The sequence below is a fragment of the Octopus sinensis genome, linkage group LG3, assembly GCF_006345805.1.
Source record: "Octopus sinensis linkage group LG3, ASM634580v1, whole genome shotgun sequence".
Lineage (NCBI taxonomy): Eukaryota > Metazoa > Mollusca > Cephalopoda > Octopoda > Octopodidae > Octopus > Octopus sinensis.
The window spans coordinates 163,455,201-163,477,579 of NC_042999.1; the positions used below are offsets into that span (position 1 = coordinate 163,455,201).

The following is a 22,379-nucleotide window of genomic DNA, read 5'->3' on the forward strand; positions in this document are numbered from 1 at the left end:
TTGACATTGCTGCACCTCTTATGTGTCCATAGCTTACACTTGGTGCACCTTATAGAGTTTCTACCTACACCTTTTTTACAGATCGAGCAGGGCCATCTACCTGAAGTCGTTTGTGGTTGGTCCACCTTCCTACTTATTAGGACTTTGGTTTTGGCTAGGTTGATTCTAAGGCCCTTCGATTCTAATCCTTGTTTCCACACCTGAAACTTCTCCTCCAGTTCTGATAGTGACTCAGCAATTAGAGCAAGGTCATCAGCATAGAGGAGCTCCCAGGGGCATCCTGTCTTAAATTCTTCCGTTATTGCCTGGAGGACTATGATAAATAGGAGGGGGCTGAGGACTGAACCTTGGTGGACCCCAACCTCTACCCGGAATTCTTCACTGTACTTGTTGCCAACCCTCACCTTACTAGCTGCGTCTCTGTACATGGCTCGCACAGCTCTCACTAACCATTCATCTATCCCTAGTTTCCTCATTGACCACCAGATAAGGGATCGGGGGACCCTGTCAAAGGCTTTCTCTAAGTCAACAAAAGCCAGGTACAAGGGCTTACCTTTGGCTAGGTATTTCTCCTGCAGCTGTCTTACCAGGAATATAGCATCAGTAGTACTTTTCCCTGGCACGAACCCAAACTGCATATCATCTAAGCTAACTCTCTCTCTAATTAACTGGGCTATAACCCTCTCCGTAACCTTCATTACCTGATCCAACAGCTTGATGCCTCTGTAGTTATTTGTATCTAGGGCATCGCCTTTACCTTTGTAGCAGTTGACTATTATGCTGCTACACCAGTCCTTGGGTATGACTCCTTCGTGTATCACCTGGTTAACTATACGGGAGACTATGCTATAGCCGACACTACCAGATATTTTGAGCATCTCTGCAGTAATTCCTGATGGGCCTGGGGCTTTCCCTGTCTTCATGCTTCTAATTGCCTTAGCTACCACGGAACTATCAACTCGGATAGCTGGTCCCTCTGTTGGGTCAACATTCGGCAGACTCTCTTTATCCCATTCATTTTCCTCATTCAGCAACCTTTCATAGTGGCGTCTCCAAGCTTCTCTCTTTGCATCCTCATTTAACGCAAGTGAACCATCCTCCATGCGAACACATTTCTCTCCTACCACATCTCGATTTTCTCTCACACACTGTCTTGCAACACGAAATACCTCAAGTCTTTCATCCTCACGGCGCAGGACATTGGCAAATTTTCTTTTATCTGCTTCCCCTCTGGCTAGATAGACCTGTCTCCTAGCTTCCCTTCTGGCAGTCTGATACATTCCCTGCTACCACCGTTCTTCCAGGCCTTCCAAGCCTGTTTCTTTTGTCTAATAGCCCTATCAACAATATTGTTCCACCACCATGTTATTTTGGGTCTTAAGGGGACTTTGCACCAGCCACAGATCTGGTCAGCGGCTTTCAGCAGGTTGTCCCTCAGAAACGTCCAGTTGTCTTCTACCCCATGTGTAGCTATACCCCCTTCCACTTCGTCAAAGGCTTCAAGTAACATATCTCTAAATCTCTGTCCATTCGCAGGGTCTTTAAGCTTCCAGACCCTTCTTCTCCATGTTGGTCGTCTTCTAGTCGACCTCTTAGTCCTGATCCTAAAGTCACTAACTACCAGTCTATGTTGTGGGGTGCATTCTTCGCCCGGGAAGGTTTTGGCATTTATAAGCAGCCATCTTTCCCTTTTTCTGGCGAGGATGTAGTCGATTTGGCTAGCATGCCGGCCCGATCGGTAGGTGACCAGGTGGCTTGTTGGTTTCCTGAAGTTAGTGTTGCAGATCATAAGACTATTCGCATCGCAGAACTCCAGCAGCCTGGTTCCCTCCTCGTTGCGGGAACCATAACCGTAGCCTCCATGCACGCCATGGAAGCCCCCAGCATGTCGTCCAACATGCCCATTGAAATCACCAGCCACAAAGAGAAGGTCCCTGTCGTTCGTCAATGAGGTGGTCTGCAGTAGGGTGTCATAGAAACTGTCTTTCTGTCCATGTGTATATATATATATATATAAAGTTAATCCAAACAAGAAAACAAAAAGACAACAATGCAAGGATGTGGAACAAATAAAGTACATATACCCACTGCATGGCACCTTGGAAAAGTGTGTTCTGCTATAGCCTCAGGCCAACCAAAGCCTTGTGAGTGGATTTGGTAAACAGAAACCGAAAGAAGCCTGTCATACATATATATATATATATATATATATACACACACATACACATATATATGTATATATTTGTGTGTCTATGTTTGTCCCCCACCGTCATTTGACAACTGATGTTGGTGTGCTTACAACCCCGTAACTTAGCGGTTCAGCAAAAGAGACCGATAGAATAAGTACTAGGCTTACAAAGAATATGTCCCGGGGTTGATCTGTTCAACAAAAAGCAGTGCTCCAGCATGGTCACAGTCAAATGACTAAAACAAGTAAGAGAATACCACTCATTTACTTACATGTGTCTTGGTTTTTCTGTACAGGGCTCACACATTTTGATTGACTGAGAGTTATGGTAGTTGTGATTGGTTCCTCTGATATTTGTAATGCATCAATATAGTTTTGAAAAGCTGGTGTTGTTGTTTGTAATCTGCTGGTGTTATAATCTGTATTGAGGTTCAGCATTAACTCATCAGTTTGTTTCAACTTCTGCAATAGAAAACGCACTGTTCAAAACATTATCTTCACTATTATCATCATTGTTTTCATATCCACCATTGTCATCCTCAGCAGAAGTATTCCCACCATGCAAATGATGATTACTGGGACCACCATCACCACCATCATCATAATTATCATGCTCCATACTCTCACCATAATTGTCATCATTATCCTCATTGTAATCAACTTCATTCATCACAATCACTATTTGCAACACTTATTCTCAAAAACAGAAATAGCAGCAAAATCTTCCTAAAACCATATACTCTTTACTCTCTTTTACTCTTTTACTTGTTTCAGTCATTTGACTGCGGCCATGCTGGAGCACCGCCTTTAGTCGAGCAAATCGACCCCGGGACTTATTCTTTGTAAGCCCAGTACTTATTCTATCGGTCTCCTTTGCTGAACTGCTAAGTGGCGGGGACGTAAACACACCAGCATTGGTTGTCAAGCAATGCTAGGGGGACAAACACACACACGCACACACACATATATATATATACATATATACGACAGGCTTCTTTCAGTTTCCGTCTACCAAATCCACTCACAAGGCATTGGTCGGCCCGGGGCTATAGCAGAAGACACTTGCCCAAGATGCCACGCAGTGGGACTGAACCCAGAACCATGTGGTTGGTTAGCAAGCTACTTACCACACAGCCACTCTTATTTTGAAAATTATTTTGCATAATGTAAGTTTAAGTATGTTATGAAAAGATGGTCATTGCTATAATGCCTTTGATCATAGATTTGCACAATCAGGTCTGACTTGGAATAAATAACCATAGAATCCACTTATTCCCACGTCTTCTACATTTCATATAGTTAGAGTGGTAAAGTTACAGAAATGTCTACGTGGTGGAGTAAATGCTTTATGTTTGAGTTCAAATCAGAGAAAAAATAATAATTTTCCAGTAATAATATACTATAGTTTGTTATTTTCTTCTATAAGCTAAAATATATTTTCATAAATAAAATGAAATATTTCTATCTATTTATTCTATTTTTATTTGCACCAAATTTTTAACGAGATAAATTTATAATAAACACTAAGTCCTACGTATTGAGTTTAAAGATTTAGTTAACAGAATACATTCAATAATATAATTCATGTTTTTCTTTTAAAATATATTGAGTTTTGTTCGATTTTTTATTGTAAAATTACGTATTTTTATATATATTTATCTTTTCTTATAAGATAATACACATACATTTATTTAATTATTTTATTGTTTTTATCTTAGACCTGATGAGTGACTATATTCAAATTGAATTGATTTTATTGTAATCAATTTGAAAATATAGCCATGAAACACGTGTAGTCTATTTACTAATTATATACTACTTATTTATTATTTAGTACTTTATTTAGTTTTAGGTAAATGTTTTATCGTATCTTTAATTTTTTCTATATGGTATGATTTAAGTATATCATTGTTGAATTGCTTCATGGTGGTTCTTCTCTAATTTATATACTTGTATATATATATATATATATATATGGAGTTAAATGCAGGTGTTATTCAAATTCTTTTACTTCTGACACATGTTTTGAAGATATCACTGGTATTAATTTGGATTGGTTGATTCTCTCAATTTTGATCCTTATGATAGAGGCAAGGAATTCTGTCTTCTCTGTAATTCTGAACGATTTTTTATTCTTTTTTCTAAAAATCCCCTTGTAAACACAGTTATAGAGTGTGCGTACCGATGTAAACATTGGTAGAAGCACACCTTTAGTTCATATAAGTGATAGCTATCATTATATATAATTTAAACATTGATTTTCTTCTTACATTTCACATTCACTAGATATATATTTTTCCTAGTCTATAAGGTTTTATTTAATATACATATAGACATATACTTCTCATTTATTTAGTTTTTCTTTACTTTATCCCTCCTCTTTCTATAGGCTACCTCTGACGTCATATCATATAACATTTTTTTTAAACAATATTTATAGCATTCAGTTAATCACTATACATATCCATCATATTCTGTTAAAATGTCTTATTGACGAGTTTCATTTCTTCATTTCCCTGAAGACAAGATTACATTGCTTAACATCATTTTATTCCTTTGGAATAATACCAGTGATATCTTTGAAACATGTGTCAGAAGTAAAATAATTTGAATAACACCTGTGTTTAACTCCATTTATTTATTTATATATATTATACAAAATATTTCATGTAAACCCGGAGTTTCTACCTTTAAAAACAAGGAGTTATGCCCTTTTTACTTGTGTGATTTTTTGCTACCCTGGTAACTATTTATCTATTTTTTCCGTGTTAATTGTTAACAAGGGAAAAATACACACATCTATTTATATATATATATATATATATATGAATATATAGATATATATATATATATAGGTTGGAAAAAATAATGGAAACACCTAACATCATATTATCATAATTTTGAACCATCAAAAGCTTGTTTATTTTTACATTTTTTGATTTATTATTAGTGTTGCTTAATATGTTTTGCTAAAATTGTTTCTTTTCAGATATCATCAGAAAAAGGTAATTAAAATTCATTAAAATGACAGATCTATCAGACTTTCAAAATGGTCAAATTTTTGGTGCTCGTATGGCAGACACTAGCATAATGAAAACAGCCAAAATGTTTGGTGTATCAAAAAGTACTGTCTTGAAAGTAATGACAGCCTTTGAGAAAGAGGGGAAAACCTCATCATTGAAACAAAACTCCAGAAGGAAACCAAAACTTTGAGATACAGAGTCAGATTCTTAGGCAAATTGTTAGAAAGGATCACAAAAGTACAGCTCTCAAAATTACTGCAGAGCTTAATAACCACCTCAAGAACCCATTTCCCACAAAAATTGTTTATGGGAGCTGCACAAAGCCGGATTTCACGAGAGGGCTGCAATCAGAAAACCACTACTTACAAAAACAAACATTTCAAAACATTCCGTGTGAAGTAAAAACCTACAGAATTGGTCCCTAGAGCAGTGGAAGAATGTTATTTTCTCAGATAAGTCATCCTTTACCTCATTTCTGACCACTGGCCGAGTATAGGTCTGGGGAGCTATATGTTAGAAATCTGCTGGCCCAATGGTTTCCCTTCATAGCAGAATTAATAGTCAAGACTATTTAAGCATTTTATCTGATCAAATTCATCCTATTGTTGCAGAACTGTTTCTGGAGGGGAACGCAATCTTTCAGGATGATAGTGCACCAATTCACACAGCTAAAGTTGTTACTGAATGGCATGAGAAACATTCTAGAGAAGTTGAACATCTTATCTGGCCACCACAGTCTCCAGATCTCAATATTATTGAATATTTGTGGTAAATTTTAGAAAAAGAAGTAAGGAGTCGATATCCTCCACCATCTACACTACAAGAACTGGAGACTTTTTTAGCTGAAGAATGGACAAAAATTCCTTTGGAAACAATTCAAACTTTATACGAGTTCATACCTTGTAGAATTCATGCTGTAATTACTGCCAGAGGTGGTCCTTCCCCATATTAGAATAAATCTGTTCGAAATTTTAAGGTGTTTCCATTATTTTGTCCAACCCCTGTATGTTTGTGTGTATATATATATATATATATATATTATAATAAATTAGAGACAAAACCACTATTATGCAAATCAAACAAAGAAAGACTTAAGCCAATACATAAAATATAAAATAATTTATATAAATTAAAATTTAACAATTGAATAACCACTACGATCGTTTCGTGTCAGCACATCTTAGACATTCTTCAGGTGGTTTCTAAACCTAAAATATAAAATATAATCAATATTTTACCTATATAATCTAAATAAACTCTATTATTAAATATGATTATATCGAAATCGACTATAATGTTAAATATTAACTTTAATTTATAAGGTAGAAAAACCATATGCTAATATCCATTTTAGTCTATATCTACTTATATAGATATTTGAAATAAGTAATATATATAAATTATCAATGAAAAAATATAAAAAAATAAAAAAATATTATAATCAAGATCTAAAATAGACTCTATAAATGATTGTATATAATGAAAACCTAATATATTTAATTTCTCATATTTAATACAATGATAAACATATAATATTCCATTCATAATCTTTAATAACGTTGGTTCCTCACGCGCAAAGAATTCAATGTTTTATTCTATTCTGTTTATAATGTAATTTCTTAAACGCTGTTTAACATGTATTGTGATTCAAATTACTTCATAGTTTATAACTCGCTAAGAAGGTAAGTTTTTTCTGATCTCCAAATTGTTAATATTGTATTAGCCTTATGAGTAATAATATTCTCCTTATGTTAATCTTGCTGTTTATGTAATGATCTATTTATCGTAATTTTATATGTTATTAGTTATTAAATAATTTAGATAAATTTTTGATAAATAGATACGTTTCGAATGAAGATGGTTTAGGCCATGTCTAATATAATAGCATAATTTATATTAGATAATTTTCCCATTCATAATCTGATTAGTACTTATAGTATTTTAATACTATATTACTGAGTAAGGAATATTCTTATAAGTTTGTGGTTGTGTATATGTGGTTATGGTGTTATTTCTTCTATGTGTTAGTGTAGTGCAGTGTACATACGTTTATGTATGAGAGATTGTATGTGTGTGTGTGCGGGTGTACATAATTGATGTGTAGAGGTATATGGCTGAATTTAGAACATGTCCGTGTCTGTATGTGTTTGAGTATGTATAGTTATGTGTGTATGTGTGTGTTTGTTTACGTGTTTATATATGTTATATACATATAGTATATAGTATTTAATACTATTTTACTAAATTTGTGTATGTATAGATATATATGTGTGTGTGTGTGTTTGTTTACGTATTTATATATGTTTATTACATATATATAGTATATAGTATTTAATACTATTTTACTAAGAATGAAATATTTCTATTAGTATGTGGTTGAGTATCTGCGGATACTGGATGTTATTTCTCCTCTGTGTTAGTGTCCTGTTGAGAGTATATGTTTATGAATGTGTGATTGTATGTGTGTGTGTGTGAGTATGAATAGGCGATGTGTAGAGGTGTAGGGCTGCATTATGGATATATCTGTGTCTATATGTTTATGTGTGTGTGTAGATGTATATGTGTGTGTGTGAGTTTGTGTGCGTATTTGGATGTGTTTATATACATACATGAGCTTGTGTGTATATATATATTTTTTGTTTTTTGAAATTAGCTATTTCATCTTTAAATATGAGAAATTAAATATATTAGGTTTTCATTATATACAATCATTTATAGAGTCTATTTTAGATCTTGATTATAATATTTTTTTATTTTTTTATATTTTTTCATTGATAATTTATATATATTACTTATTTCAAATATCTATATAAGTAGATATAGACTAAAATGGATATTAGCATATGGTTTTTCTACCTTATAAATTAAAGTTAATATTTAACATTATAGTCAATTTCAATATAATCATATTTAATAATAGAGTTTATTTAGATTATATAGGTAAAATATTGATTATATTTTATATTTTAGGTTTAGAAACCACCTGAAGAATGTCTAAGATGTGCTGACACGAAACGATCGTAGTGGTTATTCATTTGTTAAATTTTAATTTATATAAATTATTTTATATTTTATGTATTGGCTTAAGTCTTTCTTTGTTTGATTTGCATAATAGTGGTTTTGTCTCTAATTTATTATAATATAATATTTTATTATAAAATTGGATTCAATCTTAAATCTGATTTTTCCTTGTAAATTTGGATTTATTCCCTAATATTTATTATTATATATATATATATATATATATATATGTATGTATGTATGTATGTATGCTCCTGCCCATGCTGTCGCACTTGCCCCTACCTCTCCAACACCACCATCCTCACAGGCACCCATCATCGTCTCTGTCATATCACTGACTCCTTTACATGCACTTCTAGAACATCATTTACTGCATCTCCTGCTCTTTCTGTCCTTCTCTGTACATTGGTCAAACGGGACACTGCTTGGCTGACCGGTTCACGGAGCATCTCCAAAACATTAGACTTGGCAATGACACCCCAGTCTCACACCATTTCTGCTCTACTGGTCATTCACTACAACACCTGTCTGTGTTTGGATTGTCTTTGCACAGGTCACATCTGGACTCCTGCCTTTGCCATGAACTAGAATTAATCTTTTCTTCATTCCTTTGTACTACATGGGCTCAATTCCCCTCCCCTCTCCTCTATTCATCTCACACCTATTTCCTCTCTTCACTCCTACCAACCTTCTCCCTTCACTGTTACCCCCCTCCATCCACATCCCACCCCTATACATCCCATTCATCTATCGCAAAGTTAGAAAGACAGATTTCTAATGGGGAAATTTCTATCACTTAGTATCTTTATTTCTTTTGGTGTTGTAATTTTCCATCATGTTCTGTTCACAAAACCATCTAAAGTTTAAACTGAAGGTGAAGTCCCTTACTGAATTCATTGAAAAATATTCAACAATAACATTAATTTATTAATTCACTCCTTTAATAAAGTCATGGGTGATGTTCACAGCTGTGTCACTCTTACTCAAAAACAACAGAAATTACTAAACTCTTTGGGAAGATGATACATATGCAATAATTGGAAGTATTTTCATTCTTTTATTCCTAATAGTACAATGCAGGAACACCAAGCATACATGAATAGGGATAGAACATATGGTGGTAATGCTGAATTAGTTGCCATTAGTGAATTGTACAATGTTGCAATTCAGGTTCATCACAAAAATGAGGATGAAATTATTCTTCCTCTGTTCACAGTCGAACATTTACAGAAAGGAAGATCTCAGTGTTATATGGTGGCAAAATTGACAATGGCCACTACGATGCTCTCTTTCCCATAAACAATCATGAGCACGAAAGAAATGTAGAAGGAAATGAAATATCACAAAACAGTAAAAAAGACAAAAGAATGAGAATTCAAACACTTAATATGAAAATTGTAGAAGAAAGTAAAAACCATCGGAAAGTTTGGTTGTAAAAAATGAGGGAATATGAGAGGAGGACAAGAGAACAAGAAGGTAATAAAGATAGGGAAATGAGATTGTAGAGAAAGAAGGAAAATTATAGAAAAAAAAAGTACAAAAAATAAAAAAGACAAAAAATACGATTGCAAAAGAGGAGAGAAAAAGGTAGAATAAATAGAAAACGGGAGTGAAAGTGACTGAAAAATATGACTAAGAAGGAGAAAGTGTTCCAGAGAAAATCAGCAGAAAAAGTATAGATGATTTCAATGGCAAGGTGTAGCATTTAATTACGATCCTAATCATAATTATGCATACCCTGCTGGAAAATGGGTGAACTTTGTACTTCAGATGCAGTATTCCACTGAGAATTACAGAGGAATCTATGTGCCACATGAAAGTAAGTGATTCCAGAGGAAAACTTTTCCAAAAGGCAAGGTTACTGGTTATTGATGAGGTTACAATGGGCCATAAGCATGTCTGTGAATGTGTTGATCACAGTCTCACAGAAGTTAGACAAGAACCAGATAAGCTGTTTGGTGGTCTGACTGTTTTGTTTTCTGGAGACTGGAAGCAGACCTTGCCCATGGTACAAAGAGGTTCCAGAGCCGAGATTGGTCATGTCACATTAAAACAGTCATATATTTGGAACCATGTCCAAAGCCTGTGGTAGTCTGTCAATATGAGAGTCCAAAATTCTGGCAGCGATGACACTGCTGTTGCATTCTATCTTGACCAGCTGAGGAATGGAACATTTCCTATGAATCAAGAAATTGGTGAATACAAAATATCTATCCCCCACCACATTTGATTGATTCAACAAGGCTACAGGACCTTTGTGAAATGGTCTTCAGGGGTATTGATGAGGAATATAGAGAGGGACTATGGATGAGCAGCAGAGCCATCGTTATGCCTACAAACAAGGCTGCTGAAGAAGTGAATACAGTTGTCACGTTGAAACTATTTTAGCATTTAAGAGACATCTAGAATATAAGATCAAAAATAATTCTTCTAGATAGAGAAAGCAAAAGGAGTTTCCAAGCTTATAAGCAGTTGCCTTGCTTATAATCTCCCACTCCACAGAAAACCTGTTTTTCTTGTCTTTCAAGTCCCAAATAAATTTACTGAGGTTGGTAGAAGAAGACCTGTTCCTATTATTATAGGTGCAAATATGGTTAGAGACACGTTTCTTAACAAACTTTTGTGTAGCTCCTATGGAGAAGAAACTTTTACCCTCAGATATCACCTTACATCTGTAAACAACATTCTTTTGTTACAATAATTTTAAAATAAACATTCACGTCTAACCCTGCAATCACAAAACATATTTTCATTACTACTCATACTATTACTCTGTTTCATATCATTACATTCAGTATAATTGCTACTAACCATTTTATCTACATCCAAGAGTTTGTGATGGGTAAAATGTTTAGAGAAAAGTTTGTATGGGTTGCCAACCCTTAATTTACTTAGAGAAAGGAACTATAAACCAAACAATGTCGTTTTTACCGGGAGATTCATCATAATTTTCAAATTTTCAAGCATTATTGAATATATAAGGGGTTTGTTTTTTATCCCATTATTCGTATTTGTGAGATGAAAATATAATATAATATTTTAATTAAATGGTGTAAATGGATGTTATGTCTTCTATATGTGGCAATGTATTGGTATTTTACTTTGATTCAATTAAGCACATTACTTCAGTTAAGCACATTATTCACGTGAGATGAAAATGAACAAGTAAATGACGGTTTATTTATAAAATACAATGATTCCCATACATGAAATAAAATACAATAACATGTTATAACAAAGATGTGTGAAAAACATCATGATTAGGCTGGATTGCTGATCTTGTAGACAAAGTTGATGTACTGTTTGGTGGTGTGTAGAGGCAGTTGATGGTCTGTTGGTCGTGCGGCGTTCATACAGCAATGATGTAGGAGGGTGTCTGGTGGAGATGAAAGTGGACGCTGGCTGGCTGGGGTCAGATACATCGTTGTCAGAGACAAGTTGACGTGTGGTCAGTGGCATGTGCCAAAGACAAAGTGCAGTCAAGAATTGCCATTCTTATTGAAATCAGTAGGCTCCCAGAGCTGGTGATTAATATCCTACATAAGGAAAAACAAACTGTTGCACCAACACGATTAGACGGCTGGAAACCAACCAATACAAACAAGTTCGGCTAATCACAAGGTCATGTGACCTGCTGGAACAAAAAGGCCTGTGGAGCTAATATCCAGGTTTTTAAGCCTAAACAACCCATAATGAAAACATCTCACACATAATGACAGTGTAAATCACTTCTGCTACAAACATATTATCTTAATAGTAATTACAACTTTAGTGTACTTAGTTTTAATAAATAGTATCTGGTAATATCTAGTTTTTGCTATTGTTTACAAAGTTTATATTGACCATAGATTTAGGCACAAATACTGATGACACAACACCATTATATGTTAATTAACTAGCAGTGTTGATATGTTATATTTTTTGTTGTTTGCATGCACAACTACTTGATGAATGTTACCTCTCTCTCCCTCACTCTCTCTCTCTTTCAACCCATCTTTCTCACTCACTTTAATCTCTGAGGTTGCAGAGGTGTTTATCACCTCTGTAATCACTTACCGCCTGACCGTTGTGCCTTGTCCTGATTCGTGGCTGAACAAGCTGGAATGGATGCACTTTCACTTTTTGTGGAGGGGCAGCAGACCTCTTGTAAAGCACCCTATTTGCTGCCAAAAGCCACCGAAGGGTGGGTTAGGGATGCCATGGCTAAAAATGCTCAGACATGTGCTCAGGCTTAGGCACCTCTGGCTTTACTTGGACAGTGAGCAGGTGTGGTCTCCATTCGTCAAGCTGTTATTTCCACAGTTCACATCGTTTAACGAACTGAACCCATGGATCAAGTGTAGACCGAGGTTGGATGTGTGGTATGTAGAGTGCCATCAGGCACTCGTGCTTCTCTCCCAGTTGGGCAACGCCGGTGGTGGGGGTACTACCTCGTTCTTCTATAGAGGGTTAGTAGAGTTTAAGTGTGACGACGTCCTGTGAGAAACCCTGGGCTTCAACGAAAATCAACTGGCCAGCCTGTTCCAAAGAACATTCGGTCCGGGGCCTATGGATAATCACCAAAAATCCCTGGCCTGGCAATGTTACAGAGGAGCTTTACCGGTTCGAGATAAGCTCTTTAGACATGGGTGTGCACCTTCGCCGGTTTGTGCAAGATGCGAGAGGGACAGTGAAACTGTCCTGCATGCGATTGTGCAATGCCCCAAGGTGACTGAACTCTGGGCTTATGTCGAACACTTGCAGTCACATTCGAGAAGAGTACAACTGTCGAGCGAATCTGTAATTAAGATTGTTCTGCCGACCTCCCTGAATAGGGAGGAGCGAGCCTGTTTTCTCTCAATAGTTGCTGTGGTGAAAGAGGTAGTATGGAAGATGAGAGTAAAAAGAATTGCAACAGGTATGTTTATCTCCAGTCTCGAGCTAATCGACTTTTTCGTTTTCCACATGAAACGGAAAATAAGGCTGGAGAAGAAATGCCTGTCGCAAAGTGTGTTTCGTAAAAGATGGAAGTCTATAGCAAGTATGTTGCGAGTGAAAGAACCTGTTTAATCAAGAATGTGAAAAAGGAGAAAGTAAAGTCTTCAGTGTGAGTATGTGGTTTGTGGGGTCAACCGCGTCCTCCGCTTCATTTTTCGTTATTCACTCATTCTCATTTAATTGTATATATTTTAATTGTTTGTTTATTCATACGTTTCGTCTCATTCGATACCCTGACCCCAACGTTTGTTTGTCTCCTCTTTATCTCAACCTTATGGTGAATAAAGAAATACTCTCTCTCTCTCTCTCTCCTATAACATCTTTTTCGCCCTACTTACAACATCACCACCAATAAAAACCCTCATGTATTACAATAGCACGTGCACAAATATATCAAATGTATTTGTTTATATATATATATGTGTGTGTGTGTGTGTGTGTGTGAAAATAACATTTTTTTTAAAACAACACATATTCTAAAACATACACATCTGAGTCTGTCGTGGGTCAACCAACATGTTGAAATTTTGGAAAATTCTTTCCTGATGAAATACCTAATTAACCAGTTTCAACATGAAAATTTAAATTAATTAAATTTAATTTCTGTAATTGAACTAACTAGATATGGAAACGGTTGTAGGACAGGAATTTCATTATTTGGGTTTGAATAAACTGATGTCTGCAAGTCAATTTCTCCATTTTCTTCTTTTTCTCATTCATAAATATTTAAAATACCTATATATATCAATGCAAAACTAATATACCACTGAACACTGGTATAAACTGGAGAACTAGGATGCTAGCATCCCTTAAAGGATTATAGGTCCTTAATACAATTGTGTGTGTGTGTGTGTAAACCATAAAAAGTCAGAAAGTATGAGAGGTGAATATATTTATTTAACCCCTTGTCATCCTTAAGATTATGGACTGTTTCGCAACTTTAATCATGTAATAATAAATTCAGGCTGAACTCCCTGTATGTAGAAGCATTAGAGAGAAATTACCATTAACCCTTTCGTTACTATATTTCTGACCAAAATACACCCCTCATGAGTTTCAATTAAATTCTAAAATAATCATGAATCTAGGCTTGTTTCATTAAATAACTGTAACTTTTTTACTTATCAACATATTAACGTGATATTTGCAACATAATTAAATAAAGGGTTCTTAATCAATTCTATTGCATAACTTTTGTCTCAAAGTGACTTTAATTACAGGTAAATCCAGGTAAATTGAGCAAAAGGTAAAAATATTTAAATTTTAAATTGAGCAAAAGGTACCATAGAAAATGAATCATCAGCTAATATTCAAATGGGTATGCAACAAAATTTTGATAAAGAAGAATTGTGCACATCACTATATCATCAGTTGAATTTAATGCACAACAGGTGTACCATAAAGGTGGAATAAAGTGAAATACTGGAATTCCCCGTAAGTTTGACCGAACTAAAGAAATCGGTAAAAAAATAATATACGGCCCTGGTTATGGTATGGAAGTGATAAATTCCAGACCACATCGTTCCCTAGGCCATGCTGACTAACATTATTTTCCCTGTATAAAAACTAAATCCACGCAGTACCCAGTATTTGCTTCACAAATTTTCCGAAATTTGAACCCCCATTTTATGTTTGTTTACATTCTGCATAAGTTTGTTTCCGTATTGATTGCTTCAAACAATAACTTCCAGACCACATCATACCCTAAGCCATGCTGACTAACATTAGTTTCCTGTATAAAACTAAATCCACAACAGTACCCAATATTTGTTTCACACATTTTCCAATTCGGAATCATGCTTGATAACATGAAACTCCTATCCATTTTCAAAGTTGAAGAAAAATCGATGCTGAAAAAAATCTCCCAAAATTCAGGGAATTAAAATTACACGTCGATTGTTGTACAAAACTGTAGATTAACTGTTTACGAAGCATAATCACGTGTTTTCACGAATGTACTAAAGAGATTTGCTCTGATATTCTCATTTAAATATGAATAGGTAAATTCGGGCGGCTTTGGGCGGTTTGGTCACATTAACCAAAATTTTTTTCGGGCGGCTTTGGCGGTTTGGTAACGAAAGGGTTAATCAATGAGAAGAATGATTAGGATGACAATGACAATGATGACAACAAGTATATTATTTGGTCACTTACCAAAATGGGTTTTTTGTTTAAGTGGTATCTGATGGTGTAGGCCGAATTAAGCAATTGTTTGCTGCTGGCAGATTTGTTAGGTCTTGAGATCTTTTTGTAAAAGTCTTCTGTGCATCTTTAGTCATAGACCAAGAACAGTAAAAATGTAATAGTTAATTTCAAGCAGAACACAAAATAATGACAGATAAAATATTCTTTAAAATGCAAGTGTCTTAACTAGTTATGACTATAGAGAGCAAAAATATCAAATATTTTGCTATATATGTGTGTGCGTGTGTGTGTATATGTATGTATGTAGGTATAATATATATATATATATATATATATATATATATAGAGAGAGAGAGAGAGAGAGAGAGGAAGAGGCAGTCAAACTGTCTTGTAATATTTATTTATGTCCACTTATGTTCTGTTTTCAAATTCTACCAAAACCAATTTTGCCTTTCATCCTTCTGGGGTTAGTAAATTAAGTGCCGGGGCTGATCTAATTGATTATACCCAGTCCCTAAAATTTGAGGCCTTATATCTATACTAGGTAATATTATTTTTTCATTTATTCTTTTAGATTCATTTTCGTGCACAAATCTAATAGGATTGTACATAATCCAGCATAGCCATAGCACAAGGGCTTAAACAAGTAAAAGATTAAATGGTTTTACAGCTGGATACTCCTCATACCATTAACCATTCATATCGATGAGGAGGCATGATTTTTGTCTCAAGTTCTTCAATATAATGTCTGGCCTATTTGCATCTATCTTTTTGTCAGTTTGAATGGTGAAGTTCCAAGCGAGTGAGATATGGTCATTTTCAAGCACTGGAGGTGGTTTGTGTTCCCACCAGTTTTTATCATGGGACAGGTCCAAGTATTTGCAAATTAACCAGTGAATATACTGTGCTGCTCTATCATGCCTGTTGAGATACTATTTAGGCATAAGAAGACTGCACATGGAGACAACATGATCAATTGTTTCATTTTGTTGTTTACATACATGACATGTTGGGCTACTACCATTCTTTAATATGTTGGCCTGGTAGTTCCCTGGAGGTAGGCATTGATCTTGAGCTGCTATGATAAATCCTTCTGTTTCTGATTTTAGGACAGAAGACACAAACCATTGATGGGTAAGGGCTTTGTCAACATTGGCACTATTAGCTCTCGTTGGGTATTTGGCTTTGAGAGGTATTTCTTGCCATTTATCACTAAGGATATCTAAGGCAGCAGTTTTAGCATGGGTTTTCATAAGCTTAGCTTTTTCTGTGCTTGTTTCTAGTACATCTAATTCTGGAATTTGTTGTATCTGGAATTCACTTAAATATTCCTCTACCTGTTTTGTTAGTGAGTATGATGCTTTCAGACAAGTTTTGACATCCAGTCCTCAGAGCTTTTCAGATAGGTGTCTAGGCCAATTGTGACAATCTCCATTGTTAATTTCAGTTGAAAAAGTCCATGGCCACCCTCTTTTCTTGGCAGGTAAAGTCGTTCTATATCTGCCTTAAGGTGGTGCATTCTATGCATTGTCAAAAATTTTCTTATTTTTCTGTCAAGATTACATATTTCTGTAATTGACCAGTTAATGATATTGAAATTGTAAGCCATGACTTGTATGGCTAAAGAATTGATCTCTTTGATCCTGTTTCTTGTGTTTAGCTCTGTCTTCAGTATTGCCCTTACCTTGCGATAACATTCTGTTCTGATCTTTCCTTGATCATTGAATATTTGATTCCACCAACTTTTTTCCTGTGGTTAAATTTTCCATTTCTTCAATGACTCAGTGAACCTATTACCAAGAACTTCCATTGGGCAGATGGCTCTCCAGTTTTTCACATGGGAAACTTAATAGTTATATCATTTTAACAACTTTTTAGCAGCTCGGTCCATTTCTGCGAGATGCCATGTCATTCAAACCCTGCAAGTACATCATCTACTTGCTGGAAATAGTAGTCATTTGCACATCGATATTTCCAGTGAAGTACTCACTGTTTTTGATGTCTTTTTTGTGACTGACAGTACAGCAATCCTAATCATGATCCTGTGCATATTTCAGTTTTTTAAAATCTGCTTTTCAATCTTTAATCCTTCATTTGGCTTTATCTTTTGGTAACAACTGCTGTTGTGAAAATTTCTGCCTCTGCATGCCAAGACATTTCCTACCTTATTACAGCTGGAGAATGGGAGAACTTCAATTTGTTTCAGTTGTATGGCAGCTGTTATGCCCCAGTTTCTGCTATTCATTCTTAATGCCAGTGTCAGATTTTTGAGGAGGTTAAATTTCTTGACAGCATCTTGAGGTAATGTCTTTACTGTACCTTAGTTCTGCATTCATGTTCAGTTCGACGCCCTGTCATGATCACCACCACCACTTTTGGAATCTTCACACAGTATCGCATCCATCAGCACCAAATCAAAATTGATGAAAACTTGTCTTGTTTCTTTTTCATCACCATCTTGAATTCCAGCATCTCATCATCATGATGTCAGCAGATCATTTTTTTCTACTTGTCATGATTTTATTCAACATGCTTATCTTAGGAGCTTCATGTCCCAATTTTGCTGCCATGCAACGTCCTTGGGTAAATTTTGAAAAGTGCGCATGTTTCACCAAGAAAAAATTTTAAAAACATTGGATTTTTCCAAGCAATCAAGTACCCTGACCTCCTAATGTGCTACAAGCTCCTTATTTTTGTTCAGAAAAAAAGGGGAGGGGGAATCCCCACTCCTCCATCCCAGATTCATTGGAATTTTTTTTTTCTATTGAATGAATTACAGTGGCTTCCTAATATGCCACAAAATGCTTCAGAAAAGTACTTATTACATACCTTGCAGTCAAATCATTGGATTAATCCCAACAAAAAATAAACTTTTTTTTCTAAATTTTATCAAAATAGATATTTGTTTGACTAAACATTTCAGGCTGTGGTGGCAGCATTTTAGAAAAAAAAAATCACTTTTGCTTTGCATATTTCCCACTGAAACTCAAATTGGGTTTCATTGGGGGTGGGGGAGAATAAAAGTTGCATATTTCCCACTGAATGTTTTCAAAATTTTAAATTCCCTGCCAAATTTCTAATTTTTAACATTTTGCGAATTTTTTTTTCAATCTACATGGAAAATACAACGATTAAGAATATGGAAAAAAAATTTTTAATTTCAAATTTTCTTTCACTGTCTGAAGCTGAAAATGTCAATAGGCGCAGGAGTGGCTGTGTGGTAAGTAGCTTGCTAACCAACCACATGGTTCCGGGTTCAGTCCCACTGCGTGGCATCTTGGACAAGTGTCTTCTGCTATAGCCCCGGGCCGACCAATGCCTTGTGGGTGGATTTGGTAGACGGAAACTGAAAGAAGCCTGTCGTATATATATATATATATATATATATGTGTGTGTGTGTGTGTTTGTGTGTCTGTGTTTGTCCCCCTAGCATTACTTGACAACCGATGCTGGTGTGTATACGTCCCCATCACTTAGCGGTTCAGCAAAAGAGACTGATAGAATAAGTACTGGGCTCACAAAGAATAAGTCCCGGGGTCGATTTGCTTGACTAAAGGCGGTGCTCCAGCATGGCCGCAGTCAAATGACTGAAACAAGTAAAAGAGTAAAAGAGTAAAAAGAGTATACTAAAAATAACAGCTAAATGTGGAGAATTTTTGTGTTTGTGTGTGTGTGCAACAATTTCTACAGCTTATCCGAATAAACAGACAAAAGTACACAATTTCATTCATTTCATTTCATTTGGGTTTGAGTCCATGCTCAGGCCAAGTCGAAGACTCCACCCTCAGAGTCTGGTGTGGTTGCCAGGTTGTATTCTCTGCTTAATTTTGACATGTGTAGGAGCGAGTTTGAGTCAGTTTGTGCTCATTGTGTATATCCTGGGAGATGGGGTTCATCTCTAATGGTGCTTAAGTATCTATCCAGTTGCAATTTGAATGATTCCACACTGCATCCTGATAGATTTCTGACATGTACCGGAATGGAGTTGAACAGTTGTGCTCCTCGAACCAACAGACTTGATTCTCGCAGTGTTTTTGCTGCCTGGCCAGCCTTTTTGTTGATTGGTGGCAGCTGGCAGCGTCTTCCGTGGCGCAGTGAGTGGTAGGTTTTGATACCAAAGTTTGGCACCTTCTGCTTTATCATTTTCCAAATGTATATAATTCGGTATCGCTCAAATCTTCTTTCTATTGAGTACATCCTCAAGGTTTTGAGTCTTTGCCAATAGTCCAGGTCCCTCATTTCTGAGAAGTATGAGGTAAAATTTCTTTGGAGCGATTCTATCTTAGATAGTTGGCCCTTTGTTGTTGGTGACCACAACTGAGAACAGTAGTCAATCCTCGGAAGTATCATACTGTTCCAGAGGGTTTTCATTGTTGAGGTATCTCTTGATTTGAAGGTGCGCAAGATCCACCCGCTGTACTTTCTTGCAGTAAGACAGACTGAGTCAAGGTGTTCTCTGAATTTTAGGTTGGTTCCCATGTGGATGCCTAAATCTTTCACATACTGTTTTTCCATTATTTGTTGTCCTGATGGGTTTCTGTAGTTTGTTGTATTTTTCAGATCTTGATCTGTTCCGTAGCGAATTAGTTCAAACTTCTTATCATTGAACAACATGTTGTTTGTTTCCTGCCATTTATATATGGTGGTCAGGTCCTTTTGTAAGGCCTCTGTATCCACCTCGTCTTTGATTTGTCTCATGACCCTGGTGTCATCAGCAAAGGATGAGACGTTGCTGGTTGTATCTTCATCTATGTCAGAGATGAGGATGAGAAACAGGATTGGGCCGAGTACTGTACCCTGAGGAACACTGCTGGTCACAGGTGATGGTGTTGAATGGGTTCCATTCACAGTGACTGTTTGAGTTCTATTTGTAAGGAACTCATGTATCCATGTACCAACTTTTCCTCCTACTCCTAGCTTTCGAAGTTTGTGACCCAGGATGCCATGATCTACCTTGTCAAATGCCTTGGCAAAGTCGAGGTAGATGACATCTGTGTTGTATCCATTCTCTAGATTTTCTAGGATTTGGTCATGGTGTGCCAGTAGTTGGGAAAGGCATGATCTACCTAACCTGAATCCATGCTGGTTGCAATTCATCAGATTGTTGGATTCCAGTAACTCAACCAGTTTTCCACGAACTATTCTTTCGAAGACCTTGATAATGTGTGATGTCAGTGAGATTGGTCGGTAGTTCTTTGGTTTTGATTTGCTGTCCCCTTTATGTATTGGAGTTATGTGTGCTTCTTTATATGTATTTGGTATTTTGCCATTCTCCATAGATTCCCTACATATCATGTAAAGGGGTTTCGACAATTGTACCTTGCAGTTTTTAAGTATCATGGCATTGAAACCGTCAGGCCCCGCAGCCGAGTGCATGGAGAGCTTGTCTATGGCTCTTGCTATGTCTTCTGGGTTGAAATCAATGTCGGATAGGGTAGGTTTAGTATGGTCGATATCCTTGAAGGATTTTCCTGGGTCATGGATCTTCGTGGTTTTAGATGGCTCACTGAAGACACTTTCATACTGTTGACCCAACATTTCTGCCATTTCAATAGGGTTATTCACTACATCCCCATTTTGTCTCTGGAGAGGTCCTATTGTTGACTTGGTGTTCGAGTATTTCTTTGCAAAACTGTAGAAACATTTTGGATTTTTCTTGATGTTTTCTATGGCTCTCTTTTCTGCATTGTTACATTCTTCATCATAGTGTTGTTTTAGATTGTCTTCTAATCTGTATATTTGGTCAAGGACTTTCTGTAATTCATGTTTTGATGTCAGCTTAGATGTTTTGTTTCTTAGTCTTGACCTTTTGCGCATCAGGATCTTTCGCTCCCGTGGTACAGGTTTTTTTGTGGACTTGGTTTTCTTTATAGGAACATTTTTTTCACATATTTCTTCAATCTTGCTTAAGAATTTCTTGTGTTTATCTGGCCCAGTAAGGTAGAGATCCCAGTCAATGATTTGTAACTGGTTGTTAATAGTTTCCCAATTTGCCTGGTGATAATCATACCTGCATAGCTTTGGCATGTCCTTTTGTTTAAGAGTTGTGGCATTGGGCTCATTACCAATGTGTAAATGCATTTCAATAATATTGTGGTCTGAAAGGATTGTTGGGGTTGAGTGAAGGTCAAATAGCGTGTCCTCGTTGTTGGTGAAAACCAAGTCGATCGTATTATTATTTCTTGTTGCTTCTGTCATCATTTGTTTGAGGTATAATTTCTCTGTGACTTCCAACAGTTTGGCTGCCTGTATTTGTTCAGCTTTTGTCCCCAGTTTTAGTATGTTTTACATACCTGTCATATATGTTAGTTTTTGTTTTTTTGCATCCATGAAGTTTTTGAGGATGACAATTTGGTACTAATTGTGTGTGAGTCTACATGTACATATACACTCTTTTATATATATATATAATCTCTTGCTCTTTCCTCAGGCTGGGTAACCATGTATTTCCTTTGCAGCAGCATACCTGTTGCTGTCTTCATTCCTGATCTCTCTCTCTGGCTGGGTAACCTTTTACTTCCTCTACAGCAAGAGGCTTGTTTCTGTTTCTCTGTCTCACTATAACCTTTCATCCTCTGACACAAGATCACCTTCTCCAATGCCCCCTCCCCTCTCAAAAGAGTTTATTCTTTGTCAGTGCAGGTGCCACATAAAGTACCCAGTCTACACTGTAAAGCAGTTGGCATTTGGATGGGCATCTAGCTGTAAAAACCTTGCCAAAACTGACCATGCCTCTGCTTGAGCCACGTAAAAAGCACTAAGACCACTCTGCTGTAAAAATCTTGCCAAAACAGTTACAGAAGTCTAGTGCAGGCTTCTGCCTGGTCGGCTCTTGTGAAACTATCCTACCCATGCCAGCATGGAAGGTGGATGTTAAATGATGATGATGATGATGACGATGATGGTACTCTGTCAAATTTTAATATTCCTAGATACTTATAACCTACCCCTTCCTTCAGTGATTTTAATGTCTGGCCATCTGGTAACTGGGTGCCTTTGCTGTTGACTACCTGTCCCTTTTTTAT

At 36.2% G+C, this 22,379-nt stretch overlaps 1 protein-coding gene across 2 annotated transcripts in view; it reads right to left on the minus strand.

Moving 5' to 3' along the window:
* LOC115209803 (F-box only protein 16-like) overlaps positions 1-22,379 on the minus strand; it is a 77,617-nt gene that overhangs the window by 10,091 nt on the left and 45,147 nt on the right. For both annotated transcript variants that reach the window (XM_029778354.2, XM_029778353.2), the window contains exons 6-7: positions 15,364-15,478; positions 2,461-2,650 (exon numbers count right to left, since the gene is read on the minus strand). In XM_029778354.2, coding sequence (XP_029634214.1) covers positions 2,461-2,650; positions 15,364-15,478 — 305 coding nt within the window. The remainder of the gene's footprint in view (positions 1-2,460; positions 2,651-15,363; positions 15,479-22,379) is intronic.